The sequence below is a fragment of the Siphateles boraxobius genome, unplaced genomic scaffold, assembly GCF_051911475.1.
Source record: "Siphateles boraxobius isolate OS27281-9 unplaced genomic scaffold, OSU_SipBor_1 8, whole genome shotgun sequence".
In the NCBI taxonomy this organism is placed as follows: Eukaryota; Metazoa; Chordata; class Actinopteri; order Cypriniformes; family Leuciscidae; genus Siphateles; species Siphateles boraxobius.
In genome coordinates, this window is record NW_027509208.1 from 27,073,141 (window position 1) to 27,098,075 (window position 24,935).

Below are 24,935 nucleotides of genomic sequence, written 5' to 3' on the forward strand. Positions count from 1 at the left end.
CATATCAGTGTTAAACATATTCTGTTGTTTTTGTTCTTAATTTTGTTTTCATGGACTTTTAGTTTGTATTCATTAGTCACAGGTGTTTCTTTGTATTCGTTTCCCGCCACTCATTAGATTCTATGGACATTGATTGTTCTCACAGCCGCTTGTCATTTAGTTTGAATCCTCTATGTATTTAAGTTCCTACCTGTTCACTCTCATTGTCGGTCGTTATTTGTGTTTTACACAAATTAACAAATGTAACAAACACTGTTACACCTCTGCGTTTTCTTTATTACCTGTAGACTCTCATCTTCATCTTCTTAATCTTTGAGACATAAAGACCAACCAAAAAAATGCAGCGAAATTCGCTGTGATTGCCCCGAAGGGACTTTTTTTATTTGCAATATTCAGTATGAAAAAAAAAATTTCACCAGATGATTTGAATAGCTCTATTGGGAAAGAATTAATCATCCTAGAATGATTAGGGTTATTTTTAGGGGAGGGAATCTGGAGTGAATCCTCGGAACACAGATTAAGATATTTTTTATTAAATCCGAGAGGTTTCTGAACCAGCCTTAGGCAGCAACGTCATTCACCATCCCTTCACCATCTCCTGTCACCATCCCTTCGCCATCTCCTGTCACCATCCCTTCACCATCTCCTGTCACCATCCCATCTCCTGTCACCATCCCTTCACCATCTCCTGTCACCGTCCCATCTCCTGTCACCATCCCTTCACCATCTCCTGTCACCATCCCATCTCCTGTCACCATCCCTTCACCATCTCCTGTCACCATCCCATCTCCTGTCACCATCCCTTCACCATCTCCTGTCACCATCCCATCTCCTGTCACCATCCCTTCACCATCTCCTGTCACCATCCCTTCACCATCTCCTGTCACCATCCCTTCACCATCTCCTGTCACCATCCCTTCACCATCTCCTGTCATCATCCCTTCACCATCTCCTGTCACCATCCCTTCAACAGCTCATCCCTTCACCATCTCCAGTCACCATCCCTTCACCATCTCATCCCTTCACCATCTCCTGTCACCATCCCTTCAACATCTCATCCCTTCACCATCTCCTGTCACCATCTTGAAGGTCTTGTTCTTAGTTTCGTTTTCATGGACTTTTAGTTTGTATTAATTACTCACCCTCATGTCGTTCCAAACCCGTAAGACCTCGGAACACAGATTAAGATATTTTTTATTAAATCCGAGAGGTTTCTGAACCAGCCTTAGGCAGCAACGTCATTGCAACTTTCAAGGCCCAGAAAGGTAGTAAATATATTGTTTAAATAGTACATGTGACTACAGTGTTAATGTTATAACCTAAATTTTATAAAGTGATGAGAATACTTTTTGTGCGCAAAATAATAAACAAAAATAATGACTTTATTCAACAATCTCCTACGCTGTTTACGTTGTAAACACAGTGCAGCGCTTCTGGGTTTAACTTCAGAACGCCGGCTCATCAGACCCGTCGCTATGGGCGGGCCATAGGGGGCCGGGCCCGCCCCAAAAGATGCTTGTGCATTTTTGAAAGCTGTTTCAAAACGAGTTTTCGCCGGCTTAATCGCTTCAGTTCCTTCCGAGTGGAATGATACTTTGATGAGGAGGTTCTGCTCGGAGAAACGCTTCCTCCCGCTGTACTGGGACTGGAGAGAGGACAGCGCTGCCTCCACTCAAAGTATCTGTGCGAGTGTATTTGCGTGCGTATGTATGTGTGTGTGTGTGGGTCATGGCAATGCATATCCCTCTGTTGACTGCTTTAAAATGCAATGTTTGAGAGATGCTTCTAGTGCTACATCTAATATGTTGTGTAGTCAAGTGTTTTATGGATATTCATAACATTGCTTCTGTGTAATGTGGTGTAGGCTAGGCTACCTGGTCATATTGCTGTTGGTTATATGTTTAACATGATGATTACGTGCTGTGCGAATAGAGTTATGCATTATATAATAATATATATATATATTATAAATATACATACTGTAGGCTAATAATAATTTTCCCCCCCTTACATTTCATATGCCCCCCTTGAGACTGAGGTCTGGCGACGGGTCTGCGGCTCATTATTGGCCAGCTCTGCGTCAGCAGCACACGCATGCATCGTGGTGCTCATGTGACCAGCGTCGGCCAATAATGAGCCAGCGTTCTGGCGTAGTACCCAGAAAGGCTGCACTGTATTTATAACTAGATAAATAAGAAGTGTACAGAATTTAGATGGGAGTATAAAATTTCACATCACTGAAAATGTCAACTTCCTAAAGTATTTCATGTAAACAACACAGATATTTATCGTATACACAACCGTTGAAAGTTTGGGGTCAGAAAGAATTGTACAATTATTAAACAAGGATGTGTTAAATTGATCAACATTAACATGAAAGACATTTGAAATGTTACAAAAGATTTGTATTGCAAATGATGCAAAAAAGTACATTACATATTACAATATTAATTGTAATAATATTTCACAATATTACTGTTTTTCCTGCATTTTCGATCAAATAAATGCAGCCCTGGTGAGCAAAAGAGGCCTTTGAACAGTAATGCATTTTTATCAAATATATCACAGAGATTTTGCATTACCATTTATGGCTACATTTTATACTTGGCTTCATAATAATATCATATTATTGTTTATGTTTTATGTTTGGAACCTTTTTGTTAAAGATGTTCAACTGATCTAAATTTGCTGTCTCTATTTTTAGGAGAATATATAAAGACATGGAGACCAAGATACTTTTTACTCAAGCGTGACGGAACTTTTATTGGGTACAAAGAGCGACCGCAAGATATTGACCAGCTGGAAACTCCACTCAATAACTTCTCAGTGGCACGTAGGTATCCATTTTGTTTTAACAGTTTACGGGGGAGAATTTACAGGTGAACAAAAATCTCTCTCTCTCTCTCTCTCTCTCTCTCTCTCTCTCTCTCTCTCTCAAATAGATTCAAATAGCTTTAGGCTGCATGGTGAAAGAAATCTTTACATTGCCAAAGCATTCATAACACAATACAAAAAAACAACACATACATTTTACATGAAAATAAACATAGCAATACAATTTTTTAATCTTCTAATATTTATATCAGTGTCTCTAGGCTTATAGTTGGTAGCTCTGTCCTGCTGGAGGCTCTTTTTCGTGACAGGACCTCACATAATTGGCAGCCAGGTTTGAACTATCTGGGCTTTCTCCTAGTTGGTGTGGAAGTTTGTCCATATTAGATTTCTGATGGAAGTCTTTCTGGTGGGTTGTGAAAAGGGGATAGAAAGTGTCCCTAATGTTTGTATAATTGGGGCAGGATGTTAAAAAGTGTAGCTGTTTCCATCTGATTCTCTGTGCAGTGAGGGCACAGTGTGTGTGTGTGTGTGTGTGTGTGTGTGTGTGTGTGTGTGTGTGTGTGTGTGTGTGTGTGTGTGTGTCTGCTGTGTCTGCTGTGTGTGTGTGTGCAGTGAGGGCACAGTCGCTCTTCCTTCGGCAGCCAGGTCTCTCTCTCTCTCTGTGTGTGTGTGTGTGTGTGTGTGTTTGTGTGTGTGTGTGTGTGTGTGTGTGTGTGTGTTTGTGTGTGTGTGTGTGTGTGTGTGTGTGTGTGTGTGTGTGTGCGCGCAGTGAAGGCACAGCTGCTCATCCTTCGCATGTCTGCCTGTCTCTATGGTCAAATTGTGTTTACTGAGTCTGTACATGCTCAGGACTTAGGGTCTCTCACTGTACTCAGGTATCCTGCCAATTCATATTTTCTGTTTAGGGCCAAATAGCATTCCAATTTACTTTGTTTGTCTGTTCCGTCTGTCCAATGTTTGAGGTATTTTTCTTTTTGTGTTTTAATTATTTGGTTTGGTCTGGCTATGTTTTTATTGTCAGTTTGTGACGTCAGCTGTAATACCAATCGGCCGAGGGCGTTTTTCTCTGGCTTCAGCTCTTGGTAGCAGGGCTTTGTGATGGGGGGTCTGTTCATCGCTGTTTTTTAAGTGGGCATGGAATTTAATGGCTCTTTTTTGAATAGTTATCACAAGGGGGTATAATCCTAATTCTGCTCTACAGGCATTTTTGGGGGTTTTGCGCTGAGCTTGTAGAAAGATTTTGCACAGCTTGATCTGCAGAGTCTCTATTGGGAGTTTGTCCCATTTAGTGAACTTTTGGTCTGTGAGTGGGCCCCAGACTTCACACCCGTACAACGAAATGTTGTCTGATTACAGTTGTGATTATTTTTAGCAAGATTCTGATTGGGATGTCAGTTTGTATATTTCTCTTAATAGCATAAAAAGCTCTCCGTGCCTTGTCTCTCAAGTGATTAACAGCTTTTTTATTTTTTTTATTTCCTGTGTTGCTAATATTTATGCCAAGGTAAGTGTAGTCCTACTTTTGTTCGAGGAGCATGTTGTCCAATTTAAAACTATGATGTTTGGTTAGCTAGGTCTTTTTCGGAAATTCATTATTTTTTGTCTTTTTGGGGTTAACTGAAAGGGCCCATGACTGACAGAAGTTGTGGAGGAGGTCTAGATGCTGCTGTAGTGAGATGCTGCTGCTCTTTAGTGGGAGACAGCAGCACCAGATCATCAGCAAACAGAATGCATTTGACTTCAGTGTCCAATAGAGTAAGACTAGGAGTTGCAGACTGATTCAGAGCCCTTGTTAGCACATTTATTTGAACAGCGTGGGACTTAAGTTGCAGCCCTGTCTCATCTCTCTCTCTCTCACTTTGCCTTTTTTTGTTTGAATCTGGCCCCTTTTGTATCCTTCCCTAACCCCACTTAAGAACCCCAAAATGACCAAAATGCACACACTCTTTCTCTCTCTCTCTCTCTCTCTCTCTCTCTCTCTCTCTCTCTCTCTCTCTCTCTCTCTCTCTCTCTCTCTCTCTCTGTCTCTCTCTCTCTCTCTCTCAGAATGTCAGCTGATGAAGACAGAGCGACCAAAGACAAACACTTTTATTATTCGGTGCCTGCAGTGGACTACTGTTATTGAACGCACTTTTCATGTTGAGACTCCAGAAGAAAGGTTGGTTGGTCATATTCATGAGCAAACAGTATGCAGTACAGTTCATTTAGCGTATAAACGGTTTTGCTTAAATTCATGATAGCACTCTAAAGTAATTTTTTTAATCTCTCATTGCACAAAAGAAAGCAGTAAAATAAATGTTACCCTGTGTGATTTTCTTGTTTTCTGCAGGGAGGATTGGACGAAGGCCATCCAGGCTGTGGCAGATAGTCTACAGAAGCAGGAGGAAGAGAGAATGGACTCTGCAGCTGATCCCATGGACATGGAGATGTACCTGTCCAAACCTCGACTCAAAGTGGTATTATTACAGCCGAAATGTTAGGCCTACCCCCACCCTCCACCCATCATTAGTGGTCCTCTCATTTCTATAAAAATGTTAAGATGAAGCAAGTATTTGTCAGATTAAAATAATTTCTCCTATTCTTTCCTTAAGGAAAATAATGAATCTAATAAGTAAACACTATAAGATGATGAAAAATGAATCAAATATTCAAAAAAGATCTGTGTAAAATAATTTTTTCTTTGTTTTAATCTAAGATTTGATTTTTAAATGATTCATTGGGTGTTCATTTAATACTGTATTTTTCAAAGACTTTTCTTTATGTTGTGCAGACAATGCATGACTTTGAATACCTTAAACTCTTGGGGAAAGGCACTTTTGGGAAGGTCATTCTGGTGAAGGAGAAAGCCACGGGCAAATACTACGCCATGAAAATTCTCAAGAAGGATGTGATAGTAGCAAAAGTATGTCCTTCGCTTTTATTTTTACTTTTTCTTTCAGTAAATTTAAACATTGCATTGTGTTCACCTGTACAATGTTTTTTTCTCGTTTTGACAAGTTCTAATTATATATAAATTGTAATTACTGTATATAGTTCTAACAAGTTATTTTCTTTACTAATTTATTTGTAGGATGAGGTTGCACACACACTTACTGAAAACCGGGTCCTCCAGAACTCCAAACACCCTTTCTTAACGGTAAGCTGCTATAATAATAATAATAATAACTAACCCTTTCATGGTACCCAAGGTCGCTTAACAAATAGAGGGAGGGGGGCCCCTTGGGGGGTTAGGGGTCAAAGGACTTAGTGAAAAGAAATGTTTTGAGGTGCATTTTGAACATGGACAGAGATGGGGCAGAGCGGATGTGGAGGGGTAAACTCTTCCAGAGTGTAGGAGCATTGGCAGAAAAAGCCCTGTCCCCAAAAGTCCGCAACCTGGTGCAGGGGGTGTCCAGTAGGTCCTTGTCAGAGGACCGCAGGGAATGTGACTGAGTGTAGGGGTGGAGGAGAGGTATTTTGGTGAGAGTTCATGGAGAGATTTGTAAGTGAGCAGGAGGATCTTGTAGGTGATACGTGACTTGACTGGCAACCAGTGGAGCTGTTGGAGAATGGGAGTGATTTGGAGTTGCTGCCAGGGCTTTGTGTGGGTTAGAACCCTGGCAGCAGAGTTCTGGACATACTGTAGTCTGCTAAGGGCCTTGGTGGGCAGTCCAGACAGCACACCATTGCAGTAATCCAGACGGGAGGTGATGAAGGCATGGATGAGTGTCTCAGTTATTGAATGTGTGAGTGAAGGCCGGAGGCGTGAGATTTTTCTGAGGTGGTAAAAGGCAGACTTGGTGATGTTGTTGATGTTGATGTTGTGACGCCCAGGTTGTGCACCTCAGGAGATGGGCAAATGGAGCAGACATCCACAACAAGGGCCAGGTCTCCAACTTTCCTGGGCAGTGGTGCAGGGGCCACCACCATGAGTTTTATTACTTTTGAGTTTGTGGTCATCCATGATTTGAGTTCCTGCAGACAGACAAGTTGTGTGGGTGGAAGCTGGGAGGAGGGGTTTGTGCTGATATAAAGTTAAGTGTCATCGGCGTAGCAGTGGAAGTTGATTCCATGTTTACGGATAATATGACCTAAGGGTAGTATGTAAATGGTGAACAGCAGAGGACCAAGCACAGAGCCCTGGGGCACGCCATGGTTGGCAAGTGCTGGATCCGAGTTGGAACCATTTAGGATGATGAATTGTTTCCGGTCTGTAAGGTAGGACCGGAACCAGGACAGTGCTGTGCCACTGAGGATGATGAGCTCAGAGAGGCGGTGAATAAGAATGGTATGGGAAACTGTATCAAAAGCTGCAGATAGGTCAAGGAGGATGAGGATGGTGATGAGGCCACTGTCAGCAGCAAGCAGGAAGTCATTAGTGATTTTGATAAGGGCGGTCTCAGTGCAATGGTGGGATCTGAAACCAGATTGGAGGGGTTCGAAGAGCTCATCGTGGGACATGTGATGTTGAAGCTGGGCAGCCACTGCTCTTTCCAGGATTTTGCTGAGGAAAGGGAGGGTGGAGATTGGACGATAGTTGTTGGGGTCGTCTGGGTCTGAGCCTGGCTTTTTGAGAGTGGGGATGACTGTCACCATTTTAAAGCTGGATGGTACCACACCAGAGGCAAGAGATGCATTTATAATGTTTTCCATTGGGTGGCAGAGGATGGGCATACAGGCCTTGACCAGGGTGGTGGGCATTGGGTCCAGACTGCTGGTTGAAGTCTTGGCTGAGATGAACAGTTTTGTTACTTGGTCGGCATCCAATGGAGAGAAGGCGGATAGGCAGAACTGAGGTGAGCAGTGGTGAGAATCCTATTGGAGCAGTGTGGGCAGGGTGAGAGCCCTGGAGACTGGAGCTGCCGGTGGATGGTGTCAACTTTCTACTGGAAAAAATCCAGGAACCCGGAGCAGAGGTCAGCTGCATCTGAGCGTTTAGCGGCATCAGGATGGTGAAGAAGATGGTTGATCATGGAGAAGAGGAATTTGGGGTGTTTTTGTAATTTACTGATGAGTGTGGAGTAATACCTTGTTTTTGCCTGAGAAAGGGCTTCTTTGTAGTTTGTGACGTGTTCTTTAAATACTTCACGATGGACAGTGAGGCCGGATCTTCTGTATCGTCTTTCGGGCCTACGTCCTATGGTCTTCATCCTGTGGAGCTCAGGGGTGAACCAGGGGGCAGGACGATAGAAGGACACGTGGTGAGAGGAGCTACAAAGTCCAGGCTGAGAGAGAGGGCACGGTTTTAGTGTTCCACCGTACCATCAACTGTTTGCTGGGTGGCGAGGTAGGTCAACCCAGTCAACATGAAGTGAACACACTCAAAAGAGGTCCGCCAACAACAACAAGTCCGCCATCACGGCCAAGGCTGCAAGGTTTCTGGATTTAGTATGGAAGTAAAATAATGGCAAATGTTTTTGAAACAAAAAGCCTGTTGAATTGTACAACTTGAAAAAAAAATATGCATTGCATTAACCCTGCTTGTATTTTAATGCATTGTATTTTAGGGCTTTCATTTTTATGGGCTGAAATTTAGCATGGTTGAATATTTAAGCTGTGAATATTTAAATTCAAAACATTTCAAACAAATTTGAATTAGTAAAATTTCAATAATCCATATTCACCTTTCATATTTCACTTCCAAAATATTCAAACTGATTAAAAATACAACCTATAATATTCAACAGGTAGTTTTCGGTTCATTTTATTTCGCTGTGCAAATTCACTTCCACAAATTCAGTGGTTGAAATTCGACAGTAAATTCAACGTTGACATCCAGGAACTGCAGGAAAAGCAGTAGATTACCGAGCATAATCTCCATCTGCTATTAGTCGACCTCACCAGCAGGGGGTGCAAGAGCGTGTTGTTGACGAAGACCAGAGCAACAGTTAGAGCAAGCGATTCATTCATAAAAACTCATTTACTCAAAATGTAAGTGTATCTGTGATTATAATGTTTTATGTGAAATTCAGTGTCTTCGCGCTTACTTTTCCTGTGGAGCCTACATGCATCTCTACCGTGACCGAGATTGTTATTCCCCCGATGTGGATGTATAGGCCTACAGATCCAATATTACATTTGAGTTTGACATATCTATTGGTTGTTTAGTTGCCTCAACCTTATATTGCAGCGATTGTGCTGCATGCAGTAGGCTACTAGGGTTTCCCTCAATCCATCAGGATTCCCCTGCTGGACATATAAAAAGATTAACGTAGCTTAATGGACTAATACAGTGATATAAAAGACCAAACTCGCAGGCAAGCAGAAGGACTCAGAATCTGAACTTAACACGCAAAGTTTAAAGCTGAGCTTTTCTCAGTGATACTGGCATAAGTTGGCTTGACATTGGACATTCGCACATTTAGGGACCGTCTCTAAAGTTACATACGACATTGGTATACACGTTTCTAACTTCAATAGCATTTGAAGAGAACGACTTAAACGTCATAAAACCAACTGTAAAGTGTTCATGTAGGTGTAATGTGAGGCATAATGCGCAATTTATTCAAATAAATTGAAGTTAGAAACGTTTAGGCCTATAGGACTACCAATGTTACTTTAGCCTGTTAAGCTGCAAGCCCGCTTTTGAAAAATCCCCAGAAATGACATACCCAAACTGAAACAGATACAGTTCATGAACCCTTTGCACTAAAAGCAAAGTATGATCTCATTTGAAAGCTGACAGCTGATAGTTTATTGTAAATGTAGAATTAATTATTGTCATAATGAATTTTTTTTAAATAGCTTCAAAGTTTTGTAAAGTTATTAGAAATTTATTTTTATGAAACATCTTCATGAAAATAAAATTGAAGTTGGCCCTGGAGCAATCTAGAAATGCACTGCACCTAAAACCATATGTGTGACCATTTTATATTTAAAATCTGAAAATGATAAGTCTAAAACTCTGTATTTAGTTAAATGTTTTTCAAGATCATGTCAATTTACTTTACTTTGATTAGACTCTAAAATGCAAACTGATGTTTTTCATCTTCTGAGTCATCTTCCCAGTCTATTGTTTTGTGGTGCAAACGAGCCCCATTCAGTGTCAGTCTCCCCTGCAAACATTTACACCTCTCCAGACTGGTTATGGCTCTAAATATGCATTTATTTTGTCTGCATTATAGCTACTAACGACTGGCTATTTACAGGCTATTCATAGGGTTTCACACCCTAATTTCTTTTATCAAAGTTCTCACTAAATATTTGAAACTGGTATCACATATACTGAAACATTTCAGTAAGCATTCCCATTTAGAAAAAAATCATAAAACAATAACTGCTGGTGGCAGGTACACCTGGGCTAGCTAGCATGTTAGCTTAGCACACCATCAATACACGACCGTTTATGAGATTAAAACCATGTTTGTGCTCCAAACTTACTTTATAACGCAAGTCGAGTGTTTTAAATAATCTTCTGTGATCTAATTTGGCTTCAGATAAAAAAAAAATCCGACAGAAAATGCATTATTTATAGTGTTCTGCACAAGCGGCAACCTCCCCGTCTCTCTCTTGAAACCAACACGGAAGTGAATTAAACTGCAATTCATCGACTGACCGCTTGAGGCAGGCTGCAAAAGTGAGTCAAATCTGTATCTCCCCCATGTTAAAATCCCCAACTTTACAGCAGAAAAAAATATGTTTACAGCCTGGAGCAAAAAGTGGTTTTGGTCTATATAGCTAATTTTGCCCTTCATGACAACTGTGAGGGGGGTGAATTTTTTTACACCTCATCCGTTTAAATTATTTTAAGCCTTAAAGTTCTGCATAATTAAGGGTGTGGCCACTTGCGTGACTGGTGGATTGAGGCTGCTATAACTGCTAGCCGACGTTTGTCTCTGTTAACGTCACCCTCAGCTGCTGTACTTGCCATCTCTGCAGTGTTTGTGCTTTTTTCGGGATTATTTCATACAATTTAATACACGCATTATACCTTTGCCCACGCCGTTGGATTCCGTCGGTGTCGAGTATGGAGAGAACAACCAGCGTTGTATTTCCAGTTGTTTTCCTCGCATGCACTAATGGATGTCTGACAATTTCGTTGCTTTTTGGAGTATACTGTACAGGCTACACTCGTTATGCGGTACCGTTGCTCTCAAACTTTTAAGTGTTAAATAAAAAGTACCGTGAGAAAATCCTGCAGGTGTCAGTGCTTTCTCTCCGTCCATGCAATAGATACACACCCTTGAATGAGCGCGGATTTCTAGTGCATTTACTTGAACTTATATTGTAAGTTACTGCATGATAATACATTTTTAACTAGCAGAATAATAATGCATCCCGATACACATAGTCTCACTTTTAGTTACGTCTTTTAATTATTATAGTATTTTGAAGGGCAAAAACATGAACTTTAACTATTGGCTTTACTTCTACATTCAGCTGTCACTTTAGCACGAGGCCAGTAGCATAGCATTAGTACCTCAGCTCCACCCACGCTCCGCCTCTTTGCCCATTTTCTTTTATCCGGGAGTGACGAGAGCTGACGCGATGCCAAGATGGCGACGGTTGGCCCCGCCTACTTTAGGCTTCAAAAGCACTCTTCAGAAACCTACGGGTGACGTCACGGACACTACGTCCATATTTTTTTACAGTCTATGGTTCTGCACGATGATGAAATCTATATCGATTAGCATAACATTATACATATAATCTATTATTATGAAATACCTGGCATGGCTTGAAGAACACAGGTAACTCAAATATCATTGCAACCATGTTTATTGTCTTCAAAACATCTTTATCTGCATGTTACAGCGATCTCTGTCAGCTACTTTCTGTATCGGTGACGTGCTGGAATGTCACATGACTATGGGTCTTCTTCATGATCCATATATGGACTATTATTGTGCATATAGCGCCCTCAGGCTGTTGGTATGAATTGAAAACACAGCACATCTCAGTAAGAAGCGATCATAATGATTACATCAACACATTTGGGTATAAAGTCAATAAATATTATTCCTGTCTATAGAAATATGATGTGAATCTATGAGAATATATCAATATTTCTCCAAGTCTGCACATTTTTGAGCTAAAGCCCTGAGGGACGTTGCTTTGTGAATCGCTGTCATGACGACACACGGAGTGTTTTTTATGAATGGACCAGCTGACGCTCATAATTCATATTAAAGGTATCGACTGGTTTTTTCATTTCATAACTCCTGACACAAATTAAGACATAACTGTCACTATAAGTTTCTCAGAATACAATAGTGGTAAAATACTGAATCTTGAGTCTTATATCTTTTTAATGATGTATAGTTTGTCAAGGTATAACATTAAATCTGATAGTGAATTTGAACTAAATAAAAAAAAACGCTTCAGTGCGCCGACGCACTGGCGAAGGTTAAGAGGCACTAATGTGTCTTTTATGTGCACTAAATGTGCTAATATCAAGCCAATTTTACATTTAGTCATTTAGTCATGCAAATTCACTTCCACAAATTCAGTGGTTCAAAATTCGACATTAAATTCAACGTTGACGTCCAGGAACGGCAGGGAACACAGTAGATTACCGAGCATAATCTCCATCTGCTGTTATTCGATCTCACCAGCAGGGGGTGCAAGCGCGTGTTGTTGACGAAGCCCGAGCAACAGTTAGGCCGTGTGTCCACCAAAGCGTTTTTTCACGCAGCTGGCGTAAAATTCCAATTGTTTTCAATGGGAGCGCCGCGTTTTTTAAACGCCATGAGCGTAACGAGGCGCTGAGCGTGTATTTAACGCTCAAGCGCTGAGCGCCCGGCGTTTTTTACTGGTCGCCGAGAGTTGAAAAATGTTCAACTTTGGGTAAAACGCTGCGCTCATCACTGTCACTTTTTACACAGCCGTCCAATCACAGTGGAGGAGGGGCGGGACAAATACCACACGACCAACTGTCACAACATTCTTTCTGTACAACGACGTCAACCAGCAGAGCTAACCGAACAAAATGGATGAAAAATAAATTTTTTGTATGAAACAAAATTATCTGCGAAATCAGTTACAAGTAAATTGTGCTGTGGATATTCTGTATCTATATAAAATAAAATTTTGGCAACAGATTACAAGCAATATTATTAATTAAATTCAACAAATTAGAATTAAATAGAATGAATCAAATTAATTCTTTAAAAGTCAACCATTTAAAATGAATGACTGCAAATTCCACACCAAACATTAAGTAAAATTTAAACAAAAGACGTAAAAGATGAATTAAGAACTCTTTATTTTTTATTGAAAACATTGAAAACACCAGATGATAACGAGCAGAATTAATGAAGGAAAGAGAAACACAATTGACTTGCAGCCACAGCCTTAGATGAAATCAACTGAAAAGACATTAAATCTCTCTTATTACAAACCAAACTAACTTTATTTCTGCCAATCATCTAAAGAAGTTCTTATTGAGAATTAACAGAGGTTTAGATGTTGATGTTTTATTGAAAATTTTTGGTCGCCGTTATGGTGATCAATGTTTCTTTTAGTTGGGCAGTTTGACTTGAATTTTTATTTGCATTTCTGGTCTTTGTAACAGTGTTTGCCAAAACACATAAGTTGTTGGTGATGTAGGTGATTTTTAAATGCACTGCAGCAAAATTACATGTACTTTTTTCTTTTTTTTTAGACAGACATTCAGAATCAGCATATGAATTTCAACAAATCTTCATGCCACAATTCTTCATGCTACAATTCTTCATGCCGTTTCATTCCTTGAAACGGCATTGTGAGTCATGAGTTTTATATTATAATGGCTCCCAGGATGCATTTGGGCATGAAGCATGTCACCATTGTTGAGAATCATATCCTGATTCTGTATGTTTGTGTATTTTAAAAAAAATAAACAAAAAGAATACAGTATAGTGTATGTAAATATACATTTTCTAAATGTCTTATTTGTGCCAGCAAAATATTGATGCTGATAAACTATTATTATCAAAAAACTACCTTTGATCATTTATTAAATTTTTCTTTAAGAAGATTAAACCTTTGTCATCTGACCATCTTTGTTTATGGCTTCCTTTGCAACAAATGATGTGCTTTAGTAAGATTATGCTCATAATGTCACCTCTGTGTTGCAGGGTCTGAAGTATTCTTTCCAGACTCATGACCGATTATGTTTTGTTATGGAGTATGCAAACGGAGGAGAGGTGAGCTCTTGTAAAGGTGAAGTTTAGCAATGACTGTTCATTAAAACTAACCAAATAAATATTTTCTTTTGATTTCTTTTAACAATCAAATGTTTATTCAAATAATGTGTGTATTAGCTATAGCAAATTTTACCCCAGAAGATTCACAATTCAAATGCATCTTTATATTTGTTCTTATATTACAGCTTTTCTTTCATTTATCGCGGGATCGTGTTTTTTCAGAAGAGAGAGCGAGGTTTTATGGGGCAGAGATCGTCTCAGCCCTGGATTACCTTCATTCCGAGAGAAACGTGGTTTATAGAGACCTAAAGGTGAGATGAAATTATTATTTAGAAAGTGTATTTAGTGCAATGCTACTTGTTGCATCACTATCAAACATACAGTATGTCACATTATAAGGAATATAATTATTCTATGGTAGTTGGAGAACCTGATGCTGGATAAAGATGGCCATATAAAGATCACAGATTTTGGCCTGTGTAAGGAGGGAATTACAGACGGAGCAACAATGAAGACATTCTGTGGTACACCAGAGTATCTCGCTCCAGAGGTAATAAAACATTCAATGAAAAAGACGTGAAACAAGTTCCATGAACTAGTAGTTAGTAAATATACACTATTCTAATAATAAATGAACGGCGAACAGAGAAGGAAATCCAGGGAGGATTATCCTCAGGATTGCAAGTTTATATCCCACAATTCTGACTTTTGTCTCTCAGAATTGTGATAGAAACTCGCAATTATGAGTTATAAAATCTGAATTGGGAGATATAAACCCTAAATTGTGAGAAAAAGGTCAGAATTGTGAGATACAAATATTTTAGATTTAAATGTTACCTATGTAAAATTAAATAGATATAAATATTATTTCATGCTGTGACTGTAGGACTAATCATTATGTCCCCTATGAACTGCATGTGTGAGTAGGCTAAATATTATGTGGATATATTGTTTACATTAAATTCATGGTTTAATAGTAGACTACACTGTCGAACCTTACCAGGCTTTTTTTACAGTAAAATACTGGCAACACTGTTGCAAGTTATTTACTGTTAATTGTACAGTTCTTTACTGTAATCTACAGTACTACAATGCACTAAATTAAAACTCGAGTTAACTAATTTCACTTGCAGAAACCGACTGCCTTAATTGACCAACTGTCGTTTAAATGTATTAACTAAAATTTATAATACACTAATAATGTCAGACAAAGTATTACTGTGAACTTATTTTATTTGAGACCATTAAAAAATATTGTAAATAAAGAGATTTCCACTGGACCAACAACTACACAATCATTGCCTGTTAAATAAAGCAAAATGCAGCATTTCATCAATGTTTCTAGATCTTCTCCTGGACTGAAGTACAGGCTCTACTCTTCAGCACAACTGTGACCCCAAAAAACGAAATTTTACAGTAAACTACTGGCAACAGTGTTGCCAGTACATACCTGTTTTAAAACTTACAGTTTATTACTGTTAAAATACATTTTGTGGGTGTGTCTTTTTATCTTACACTGTTAACCCTTTCAACCCTACAGGAAAATCCACACTACAAAGAGTAAAAAGTAACATTGACACAGATATGAGATAATTAAGTAAATATGTAAGTGATTGTTGAGTATTAGTGATGAACACCTGCTGTTAACAAGCACAATCACTGAAGGAAAGAGGAACTCAAGAACAGAAAATAAAGGAACACAAGAACTACAACTGACTTCCAGCCATTACAAATTATTACACTTATTATTAACCTGTATGACTTTATTTCAGTCATACACCTACAGAAGTTGTTATTGAGATGTTTAATTGAAAATGCCATTATGGAGATCAGTGTTTGTTAGTTGGGATGCTGACCCTTGACTTTTTAACATTAGTTTTTCTCTTGCTGCTTGAACTTTGTTTTTGCAAACCCCACTTGCAGTTTGTTGTATTGATTATGATGACAAAATCATCATAAAGCCTGTTCATTCACTAATCTCATTCAGAGTTAAATCCTCTATCTAAAGTGAAATTACAGCAATCAGTTACATCATGCACAACCAAAGAAACAGAGCTACACTGTCTTGTAGAAACACAGAGATATAAAAAATCAGCACACATCACTCAACAATGGTGGCAATATTTTTTTTCAGCAGTGCATGCTGGGAGTTTTGGACTATCCTGGAACCCAGCATACATTGCGACAAGAAACTTTTGATTGTCCATTGTTGAGTTTCATGTGCTGATTTTTGATGCCTGTCTGTGTTTGAGTCAAGCAGGAGTTCAAAATGTTTTAATGCACTATATGATTTCAGTATCCTTCAAAATAACTGATTACAAGAACATTGCTGGATTTCATGTTGTAGATTTACAGAAAAATGACAAATATTAAATACCCATCAATTCAAAGCTTATACAGGATGAGATCAGAGAATCAGACATGTCTAGAATGATGAACAACGAAAAACCACTGATCATCTTCTTCTTGGATTTTTCTTGTCATAACAAGTGTGTTTTAAAACTCTCAGCTAAATCCAGATAAAAACTAATGTTATAAATACAATGGTCAAGAACTAAACTAAAACAAATACCGATCTCCATCAATTACTGTTTTAATTGAAAATGGTATTATACTGTCAGAATTTGGCCTTTTTTACAGCAAGGGTTTACAGTGTAATCATCAGAAGTTTCATCAGTCCAGTCTGTCAATTTAATGGCTTGCAACCATAAAGGGCGTCTTCGACCACAGTATTCCATAAAAATGAAAACCATATTTTTTTGCATCCCCATCCTGTCATCCAACGGCACAGACCTTTTTTATTTTTTTTATTTTGTGGATCTCGCCCGTTTTCCGCCACTTGTTACCACTGTTTTTCTCCTGCCACCACAATGTGGGCGCAGCTGCAAGAGACGTAACTGTGACGCCTGGTCCCAAATGGTCTATTTTCTGGCTTGTAAGTCTGCTTCCAGGAGTTGTGAGGAAAGTGTGGGATGACAAAGTGAGGCTCTCTGGTGAGGCTCTTGATTATATCTGCTCTCATCAGAGATTACAGCGACCATTTTGCATGCATGACTGAGACACTTCTAGGCTCTAATCTTCTAAGTTCAGACAATCGTTACATCTGGAGGGTGTTCCTATAGCGTCAGCATCTCATTCCATACTCAGAGACCCAGGGTTAGATGCGTAACTGAGATATTTTGGCATTATTCAGGGCTATAACAGGACATTTAAATTTTAAAACCACACATTGTCACTTTACTTAAATAAACAAACTACTGCTAATAGAATAAAATAAATGTAAATAATAAAGTCATATTCATACCTTGTTAGAAATAGAATAATTCAAAACAAATGATCAACTAAATCTGAAGAAACAAAGCTCCATAGAAATAAAGGACCTTAAAGTAAACAATAAATAAAAAAATGATAACAGTAGATTTGCAAATAACTTGACCTGTACTGTAGCTCTGTTATTATCGCTCCAACATCCTATGTACCTGTCTTATTTCCCAATTTACTGCTTGTTTTCCAAAATATGATTTAATACCACTTAAAGGGACATTGTGTAGGAATTTCTCCCATCTAGCGGTGAAATTGTATTTTGCAGTCAGACGTATTTTGCTCTCCAGCGCCTCACTTTTTCAAATGTGTGTTGCATCTACGGTAGCTGTTATTTACCAAAAAGCTATGACAGGATGTCTTCTAATAGCACTTCGTCGAGTTTTCCTTCAGGTGAACAGGTTTGTTATTTCAAACAAACTGCAACTCGACACAGCGAACAAACGAATGTTACAGTATGAATAATAACAGTGCAATGCAGCCTTTTAAACTTGCTGGGGCAGTGACAAGCACCTCTCTTTGCTCTGCTCTGCTCCTCCGTTTCTGCTGCTTTCAGTTACGTGGCGCTGGCTCTGAACGAAAACGCGGTTGTGGAAAAGCGTTGGCCTAGTACTTTTTGACCCTCTCTGCTATTATAGTTTTTCAAGATGGCGGAACGACATGGAAGCCTCCGTGGACCTACCCGTCACATGTATATAAAGATAATAAATTCTTCGTTTATGAGGATAAGTCAGATAATTGGCAGAGGTATTTGTACACCATTGAGGACATATTTATGAATAAAAATATTGATTTTAGATAATAAAATACCTAAAAAACTACACATAGTCCCTTTAAGTTACATCAAGGGTAAAATCATGAGAAATTAGAGGGAAGTGAGTGAGTGAGATCTTGGTTTAATTGGTTTAATTGGCACCTATACAGTACGCACATGTACCCCAGATAATACTTGTTGATCATTTCACTGTCAAACAAATGCTTCCAATCTATAGCATTGTTTATCCACTGCTATTTTGTTGCCTGGAGAATTGCGTTATGACAATCAGACACCTCCAAAAGAAGACACTGCAATTTTCATTATTCTGATTATTCACTAATAAGAATGGTTATACCACACTCAGATGGGCATGTACACAGTATGCATGTTATCGGCCATTATTTTAATCTACTCAATCTACAAAATACATTTTTATGGACATACTGAATATTATTTGGCACTGTGATAAACATTGCAATGCTGGTATTGTGCCGAATATTGTGACTCACCGAACTATGTGACCCTAGAAGGCCAACGCGTTCTTCGCGCCGGAACAGAGACTGCGCAATAATTCAGCAATCATTTCTCTGAGCATTGCACTGTCTGCGATCACTGTCTGTCTATAATTGATATAAAAATCAGCGTATGATATATGGTTAATGCGAATATGGTTACTACGATTATGAGCTTAATAGCATTAGTTTGATCAAAGTATTGTGTTTACATGAGGTAAAGTTTAATCGCAGGATGGCCAGTAATCGCATTATGAGAGTTTTTAGTTATATCAATTCAAATACATTGACTAGAGTCTGTGATTTTTGAGTATCTTTCCTGTTATCTCAGCACATGCAGCCTTCCACTACCTAACCACAAGCTCTACTCTTCAGCACAATGACCATAAAAAGTCAAGTCACCTTTAGAAGTTTATAAAATAGCGCTTTATAAAATACAGATTGTTTCAAAGCAGCTTTATAGTGATAAACAGAAACAATTATGCATGTCGGCTGTTGTTCAGCTGAAGTCAGTTCAGTGTTGATTCTGTTCTGTTGTAAAGATCATAAATTGTTAATTTAGTTCATTTCATCTATAAAGCAGTTCTGGAGAAAACAGTGATGTCATCATCCAGCTCAATTCAGTTCTCATTCAAAACCATCAGTACAGTCAGATCAATAATATTGTTGAATATTAAAGGAGCTGTATGTAAGAAATTTATTTCAATTAATCATAAAATTGCCCTGATATGTCACTAGACCTTAAGAAATCATGTTCATTTCAAATACTTATATTACTGACAACAGTAGTCCGGCCAGGATATTGTCATTTAAAAAGTGAAGTTGCAGCCCTCAACTGATGTTGACGTTGTCATGTTGTGTTTTGGTCTGATGCGCCACCCTCCACCTATCTACCAATCATGAAGTCAGTAGTGTTGCGGCATCCAGATTGCCAGCTCTGCTAGTTACCACAGCTGCAGCTACAAACGTGTCGGAATCGTATAAATAAAATGTCTAACGTTGCGAAACCAAAAAAAAACTTGTTATGAATCCGAAATACTTCGTGACAAAGTCCGAAATAAAACAAGGATCTGTATAGGAGATGCCTTGGAAAGATGGAGATGGCTGAAAACGGAAAAGAATTTGAAGACAGACGCCAATGTTGCTAATTTTCTCCTGGACAGGTAAGATTCATCTATGTTTGGCTGTTTGGACATTTCAAATATTCATGACAGTCGAACAAAGTTATGTATGTTCGTGCAAAATAACGTTACGTTAGCTCATATGGAGGAGGTGGGCCATCGAATTGAAAAGGTAAGGAATTGTTTGGGTAATAAAAACGTCGAGTCGTCATTACTAACATTAGCAATGCATTATCAGAGCCCGTTTCTCTGTCATTATGATGACACGCTGAGGAAAACAACATTAGCACGCCAATTATTGTTTATCATGCAAGTTCTACAACCAAAAATAATAGAATCACACGTAATCTTTCACATCACATATTTTAGCGTTATGGACGTGTACTGCAGCAGGGTAAGTTAAAAAATACAGCTGGTCGCTTTCACTTATAGCGTCATCTAAATGAATAGCTGTATCTTTGATATCGGTTACACACAGTGACAGAGGCTTGTGCTTGTACTTACGTTAATGACAGATACCTACCGTTACAAGTTAGACTAACAGCTACTGTTCTAACAATGTACTGTCACATACGAGCGTAGATCTTTACGATTATATTTGGCTAATCGCCATTAGTAAATTTTTGCGCTATATAATTACTTCGCAAAACATCTCTCATTTGAAGCGTAAACGTAATTAACAGAAAAAGCTTCTTGTAGCTGCCTACATTCCTGCTAGATCCTACAGCCTATCTAGCAACCTCGAGTCAGGGAGGAGGGAGAGGGTATACACCGCTCTACAGTAATTTGAAAGTGATTGCAGTACCAGTTTCGGCCACATTCTTACATACGGCTCCTTTAAGTGTCCCGAACTAAGCAAGCCAGAGGTGACAGTGACCCAAACTCCCTCTGGTGACAGAATTGAGAAAAAACCTTGGGAGAAACCAGGCTCAGTCGCTCAGTTCTCCTCTGGCCAACGAACAAACAGTATATAATTATGATTCAGGCAGCATCACAAGTCAGAATTCATATTTTTATTGGTAGCATTCAAATATTCATCTAAAAACTTTCAACATAACCAAAACTCTTTTCAATGTCAAACATAACTGAACACTTCACTTAAAAACACATAAAATAACACTTAATTTTAACATTTACTCTCCTGATCTTGCCATATGCAAAACATGCCGGGAACTAACAATCCACCACCCAGTTTCAGTTAATTAAACAAAAATCATTCATGTAATCCCAACACAAATGGTTTAAGTAAACTTTAATTATACATATATTTAAGTGGACTGAACAAAATTAAATTAAATTAGGACAAAATGTATAATTTAGTTAGTTAGTTAGTGTTATCCTTTATTGTCTCCCTTGAAGAATTTTGTCTTGCACAATCAAGAGAGCAGGTCAGCACACAACAGTTCTATAAGATCACATCTATAAGATTAAACCTTTAAGACATGACTCACCAAACACATTACCCATTTACCCTCACCCACACACACAGATCATTCCTATTGAATTATCATTCAATAATTTAATTGACAGTGGAATTACAGGCCTGGTTTCACAGACAAGGCTTAGAGGCTTAAAAAACATAACTGATGTTCATCATTAGAAAAAACAATGGCACTGACCAATTTTAATGTCAGTGCAAGTTGCTTTCAGTTAAAACAGCTCAAACATGCATTTTAGCCTGGGACTAGTTTAAGCCTTGTCTGTGAAACAGAGCAATAGATTGGTACCCTATATCTTCTGCCTGAGGGCATCAGCTCATACTCCTTATGAAGAATATGGTTTGGATCACCAATAATTTTAAAGCTTCTCAAAATCTCCTGTAGAGAAGAGCTAATTATTTTTCCGGCTTTTCTAACCACATTTTGAAGTTGTGATCTAAATTTAATGGACAGTTTACCAAACCATGTTAACTGAGCCCTGTAGAGTCTGAGGTGTAGTTCTTGTGTGTTTTGCTATTTCTCTGAGCATTGCACTGTCTGACATTGGGGTGAATTTGCTGGGATGTCCACTACTGCGAAGATTGGCAACTGTCTTGAATGTTTTCCACTTGTAAATAATCTTCCTTACCGTAGAATGATAGACTTGTTGGAAATAGTCAAGTCAAGTCAAGTCACCTTCATTTATATAGCGCTTTTAACAATATGGACTGTTTCAAAGCAGCTTTACAGTGATAATAGGAAATTAAAGTAACAGAGATTGTTTTGGCTTTACAGCAGCTCTAGAATAAAGTTATTGTCCAGCTAAAGTTAGTTTTGATTGATTCACTTCCGTCGCAACGATCATTAGTTATTAACTTAAGGGCCGCTAACACGACACCGTTCTAACAGGAAATTCTTTAATGCGGTCCAGCCGTTCATTTGCATAAAACAGTGCCTGGTGGCTCTGAGAATTTTTTATCGCTTCTGCGTAGCCTCATGAATTGGAATTATCCCGACAACGTTTTATCAGTACAGAGGTAAAGGGAAGGAGGCCTTCACTAGGAAGAGACTAGTTGACACTTCAGGACTGCGTTGTCGTTGTGTGAAGGCGCAGATCCGGATACGGCCTGGATCCGGCGGACTACTGTAAACTTCGGGATAAACATAGACAAATATTAGCGTAGACGACATCCTTCTTCCCAGCAGGCACAGGATATAGACTACAACGTCGGCCAGACGTTGGATTTTGGTTGAAAATGAAAGTCGGGTTGACGTCTAAATCCAATGTTTGTTTTACGTGAGGCTCCAACGTTGGGCAGTCGTTGAATTTTGGTTGGAATAAACCAAACAAAAAGGTGAAATGCATGGCCGTACACTTATTACCAGCTTCACTTAAAACTAACCAGATTTACTTTTTTTAATTTCAATTTGAATGAAATCAATAGTTGTATTTTAAAGTCACCATGATGGTGGTGAGCATTTGCTTTAGTTGTGCTCTTGACCCTTAACTCTTTAATATAAAATTTTCGCTGGCTGCTATAATTGTGTGTTTACAAACCACAATGGTTGTAGCTAAAAAAAGTCATGAGATCAGGTGATGTTGGCTGTTTATTGCTGATGATGATATCATCATGTAATTTCCTGAATCCCTGATCTTTTTCAGTGTCTAATGCATTGATTAAATGGGACTTGTGGTTTTAATATTGCTTTATTCATAATAGAAATCATTTGATTCTACAGCATATCTAGCAGTGTTGTTTATCATAGAATATACTTGTTTTTTAAAAACTATATAGTGCACAAAAACCTTTAATCTATGGCATTACTTAGACGCACACAGACATCAAGAAACAGTGTATGAATCTCAACAATGGTGACAATCAAACAAAATATCCAGATATTCAGATCAACTCAAAAAATCCTGCATAATTTATTAATGCCGCAGTGCATGCTGGGAGATATGGGTGAGTTTTGATTGGTGGTACCCAGCATGCACTGCAGCATGAAGCATTTCATTTAATGTCACCATTGTTGAGAATCATCCACTGATTCTTGATGTCTAAGTAATAATGTTGAAGAAAATGTTTAATGCACTAAATGTTTTTACAATCCTTTATATTATTTGATATAACGTTGCTTTCATACTGTAAAATAAAATGGGTTCTGCTTTAAAACAACATTAAAAACACAAGTACTAAGTTTTCAAAACTTTCAGGCAATTATATGATGATGACTTCATCATCAATAAACAACCATCATCACCTAATCTAATTTTCTCTAGGCTTTTTTGCCACAATTAATGTGCTTCATAAAAACACACAATTATAGCAGCCAGAGAATATTTACACTAAAGAGTCAAGGGCCAAGAGTCCAACTAAAGCAAACACTTACTACCATCATGGTGACTTTAAAATACAACTAGTGATTTCATTAAACCGGAAATGAAATAAAGTGAGTCTGGTTAGTGATATGTAAAGCTGGTAATGCTGTTTGAGATGTTCACTCTTCCTCTGCTGAGATCTTCACAGATTTAATGCGCTGCCATACATGTCACATTTTTTTGCAGTGTTTATTCCAACCAAAATTCAACATCTGTGTGACGTTGAAGCTTGACGTCAAACAAACGTGGGGTTTAGACGTCAACCTGATTTTCATTTTCAACCAAAATATGACGTCTGACTGACGTTGGATTAGTTGGAGTCCAATGTCTGCCTGACGTCACATTGACGTACTGTGCCTGCTGGGTTATGATGTACAAAGTACATCAGGATTTATGGGAAGTGTTCCCGGTTCCGGCTGATCTAAACTTTGCAGCCTAACATTGAATTATAGAGGTCTATAATGTGTTATGTGTATGCTAAGCCAAAGAGATGTGTTTTTAGTCTAGATTTGAACTGACAGACTGTGTCTGCTTCCCAGACAATGTTAGGAAGATTGTCCCAAAGTCTTGGTGCTAAATAGGAAAAGGATCTACCGACAGCAGTCGATTTTGATATTCTAGGTATTATCAACTGGCCGGAATTTTGAGATCACAATAGATGTGAAGGAGTATAATGCGTTAAGATCTCGCTCAAGTACTGGGGACCTAAACCATTTAGTGCTTTGTAAGTAATCAGCAATATTTAAAAATGTATACGATGTTTAATAGGGAGCCAATGCAGTGTTGACAGAACCGGACTAATATGGTCATACTTCCTGGTTCTGGTAAGAACTCTGGTAAGAACTCAAAACTGCGTTTTGGACCAGCTGTAGTTTTTTTATTAAACATGCAGGGCAGCCACCCATAAGAGCATTACAATAATCTAGGCTTGATGTCATGAACGCATGAACTAATTGTTCTGCATTTGTCTTTGAGAGCATATAACGTAATTTAGATATATTTTTTAAATGGAAAAATGCGGTTTTACAGATACTATTCGCGTGACTTTCAAATGAAAGATTGCTATCAAAGAGCACACCAAGGTTCCTAACCAACGACGAAGACTTGACAGAGCAGCCATCAAGTGTTAGACAGTATTCTAGGTTATTAGGTGAGGAAGTTTTTTGTCCAATAATTAGAATCTCTGTTTTTTCAGAATTAAGTAGTAGGAAATATACTAGTCATCCAACTTTTTATATCAGCTATGCATTCCGGTAATTTTGTGGATTGGTAAGTTTCGTCAGGGCGTGAAGAAATATAGAGCTGAGTATCATCAGCATAACAGTGAAAACCAATGCCATGCTTCATAATAGTATCTCCTAAGGGTAGCATGTACAGAGTGAACAGCAATGGTCCTAGTACTGAGCCTTGTGGTACGCCATACCGAACTTTTGATCGTTAAAAAACATCTTTTAATTTACTGCTACAAATTGATAACGGTCAGATA

General features: G+C 38.6%; 1 protein-coding gene across 5 annotated transcripts in view; it reads left to right on the top strand.

Moving 5' to 3' along the window:
- The window catches only part of LOC143728897 (RAC-alpha serine/threonine-protein kinase), a 145,870-nt gene that overhangs the window by 77,178 nt on the left and 43,757 nt on the right, over window positions 1-24,935 (top strand). For all 5 annotated transcript variants that reach the window (XR_013199914.1, XM_077219801.1, XM_077219802.1 and 2 more), the window contains exons 3-10: window positions 2,705-2,833; window positions 4,882-4,993; window positions 5,165-5,291; window positions 5,606-5,737; window positions 5,906-5,971; window positions 13,872-13,940; window positions 14,126-14,251; window positions 14,362-14,490. Coding sequence is in view for 4 of the 5 variants with exons in the window: in XM_077219801.1 (XP_077075916.1) it covers window positions 2,705-2,833; window positions 4,882-4,993; window positions 5,165-5,291; window positions 5,606-5,737; window positions 5,906-5,971; window positions 13,872-13,940; window positions 14,126-14,251; window positions 14,362-14,490 (890 nt within the window). In the remaining variant the exon portion in view is untranslated. The remainder of the gene's footprint in view (window positions 1-2,704; window positions 2,834-4,881; window positions 4,994-5,164; window positions 5,292-5,605; window positions 5,738-5,905; window positions 5,972-13,871; window positions 13,941-14,125; window positions 14,252-14,361; window positions 14,491-24,935) is intronic.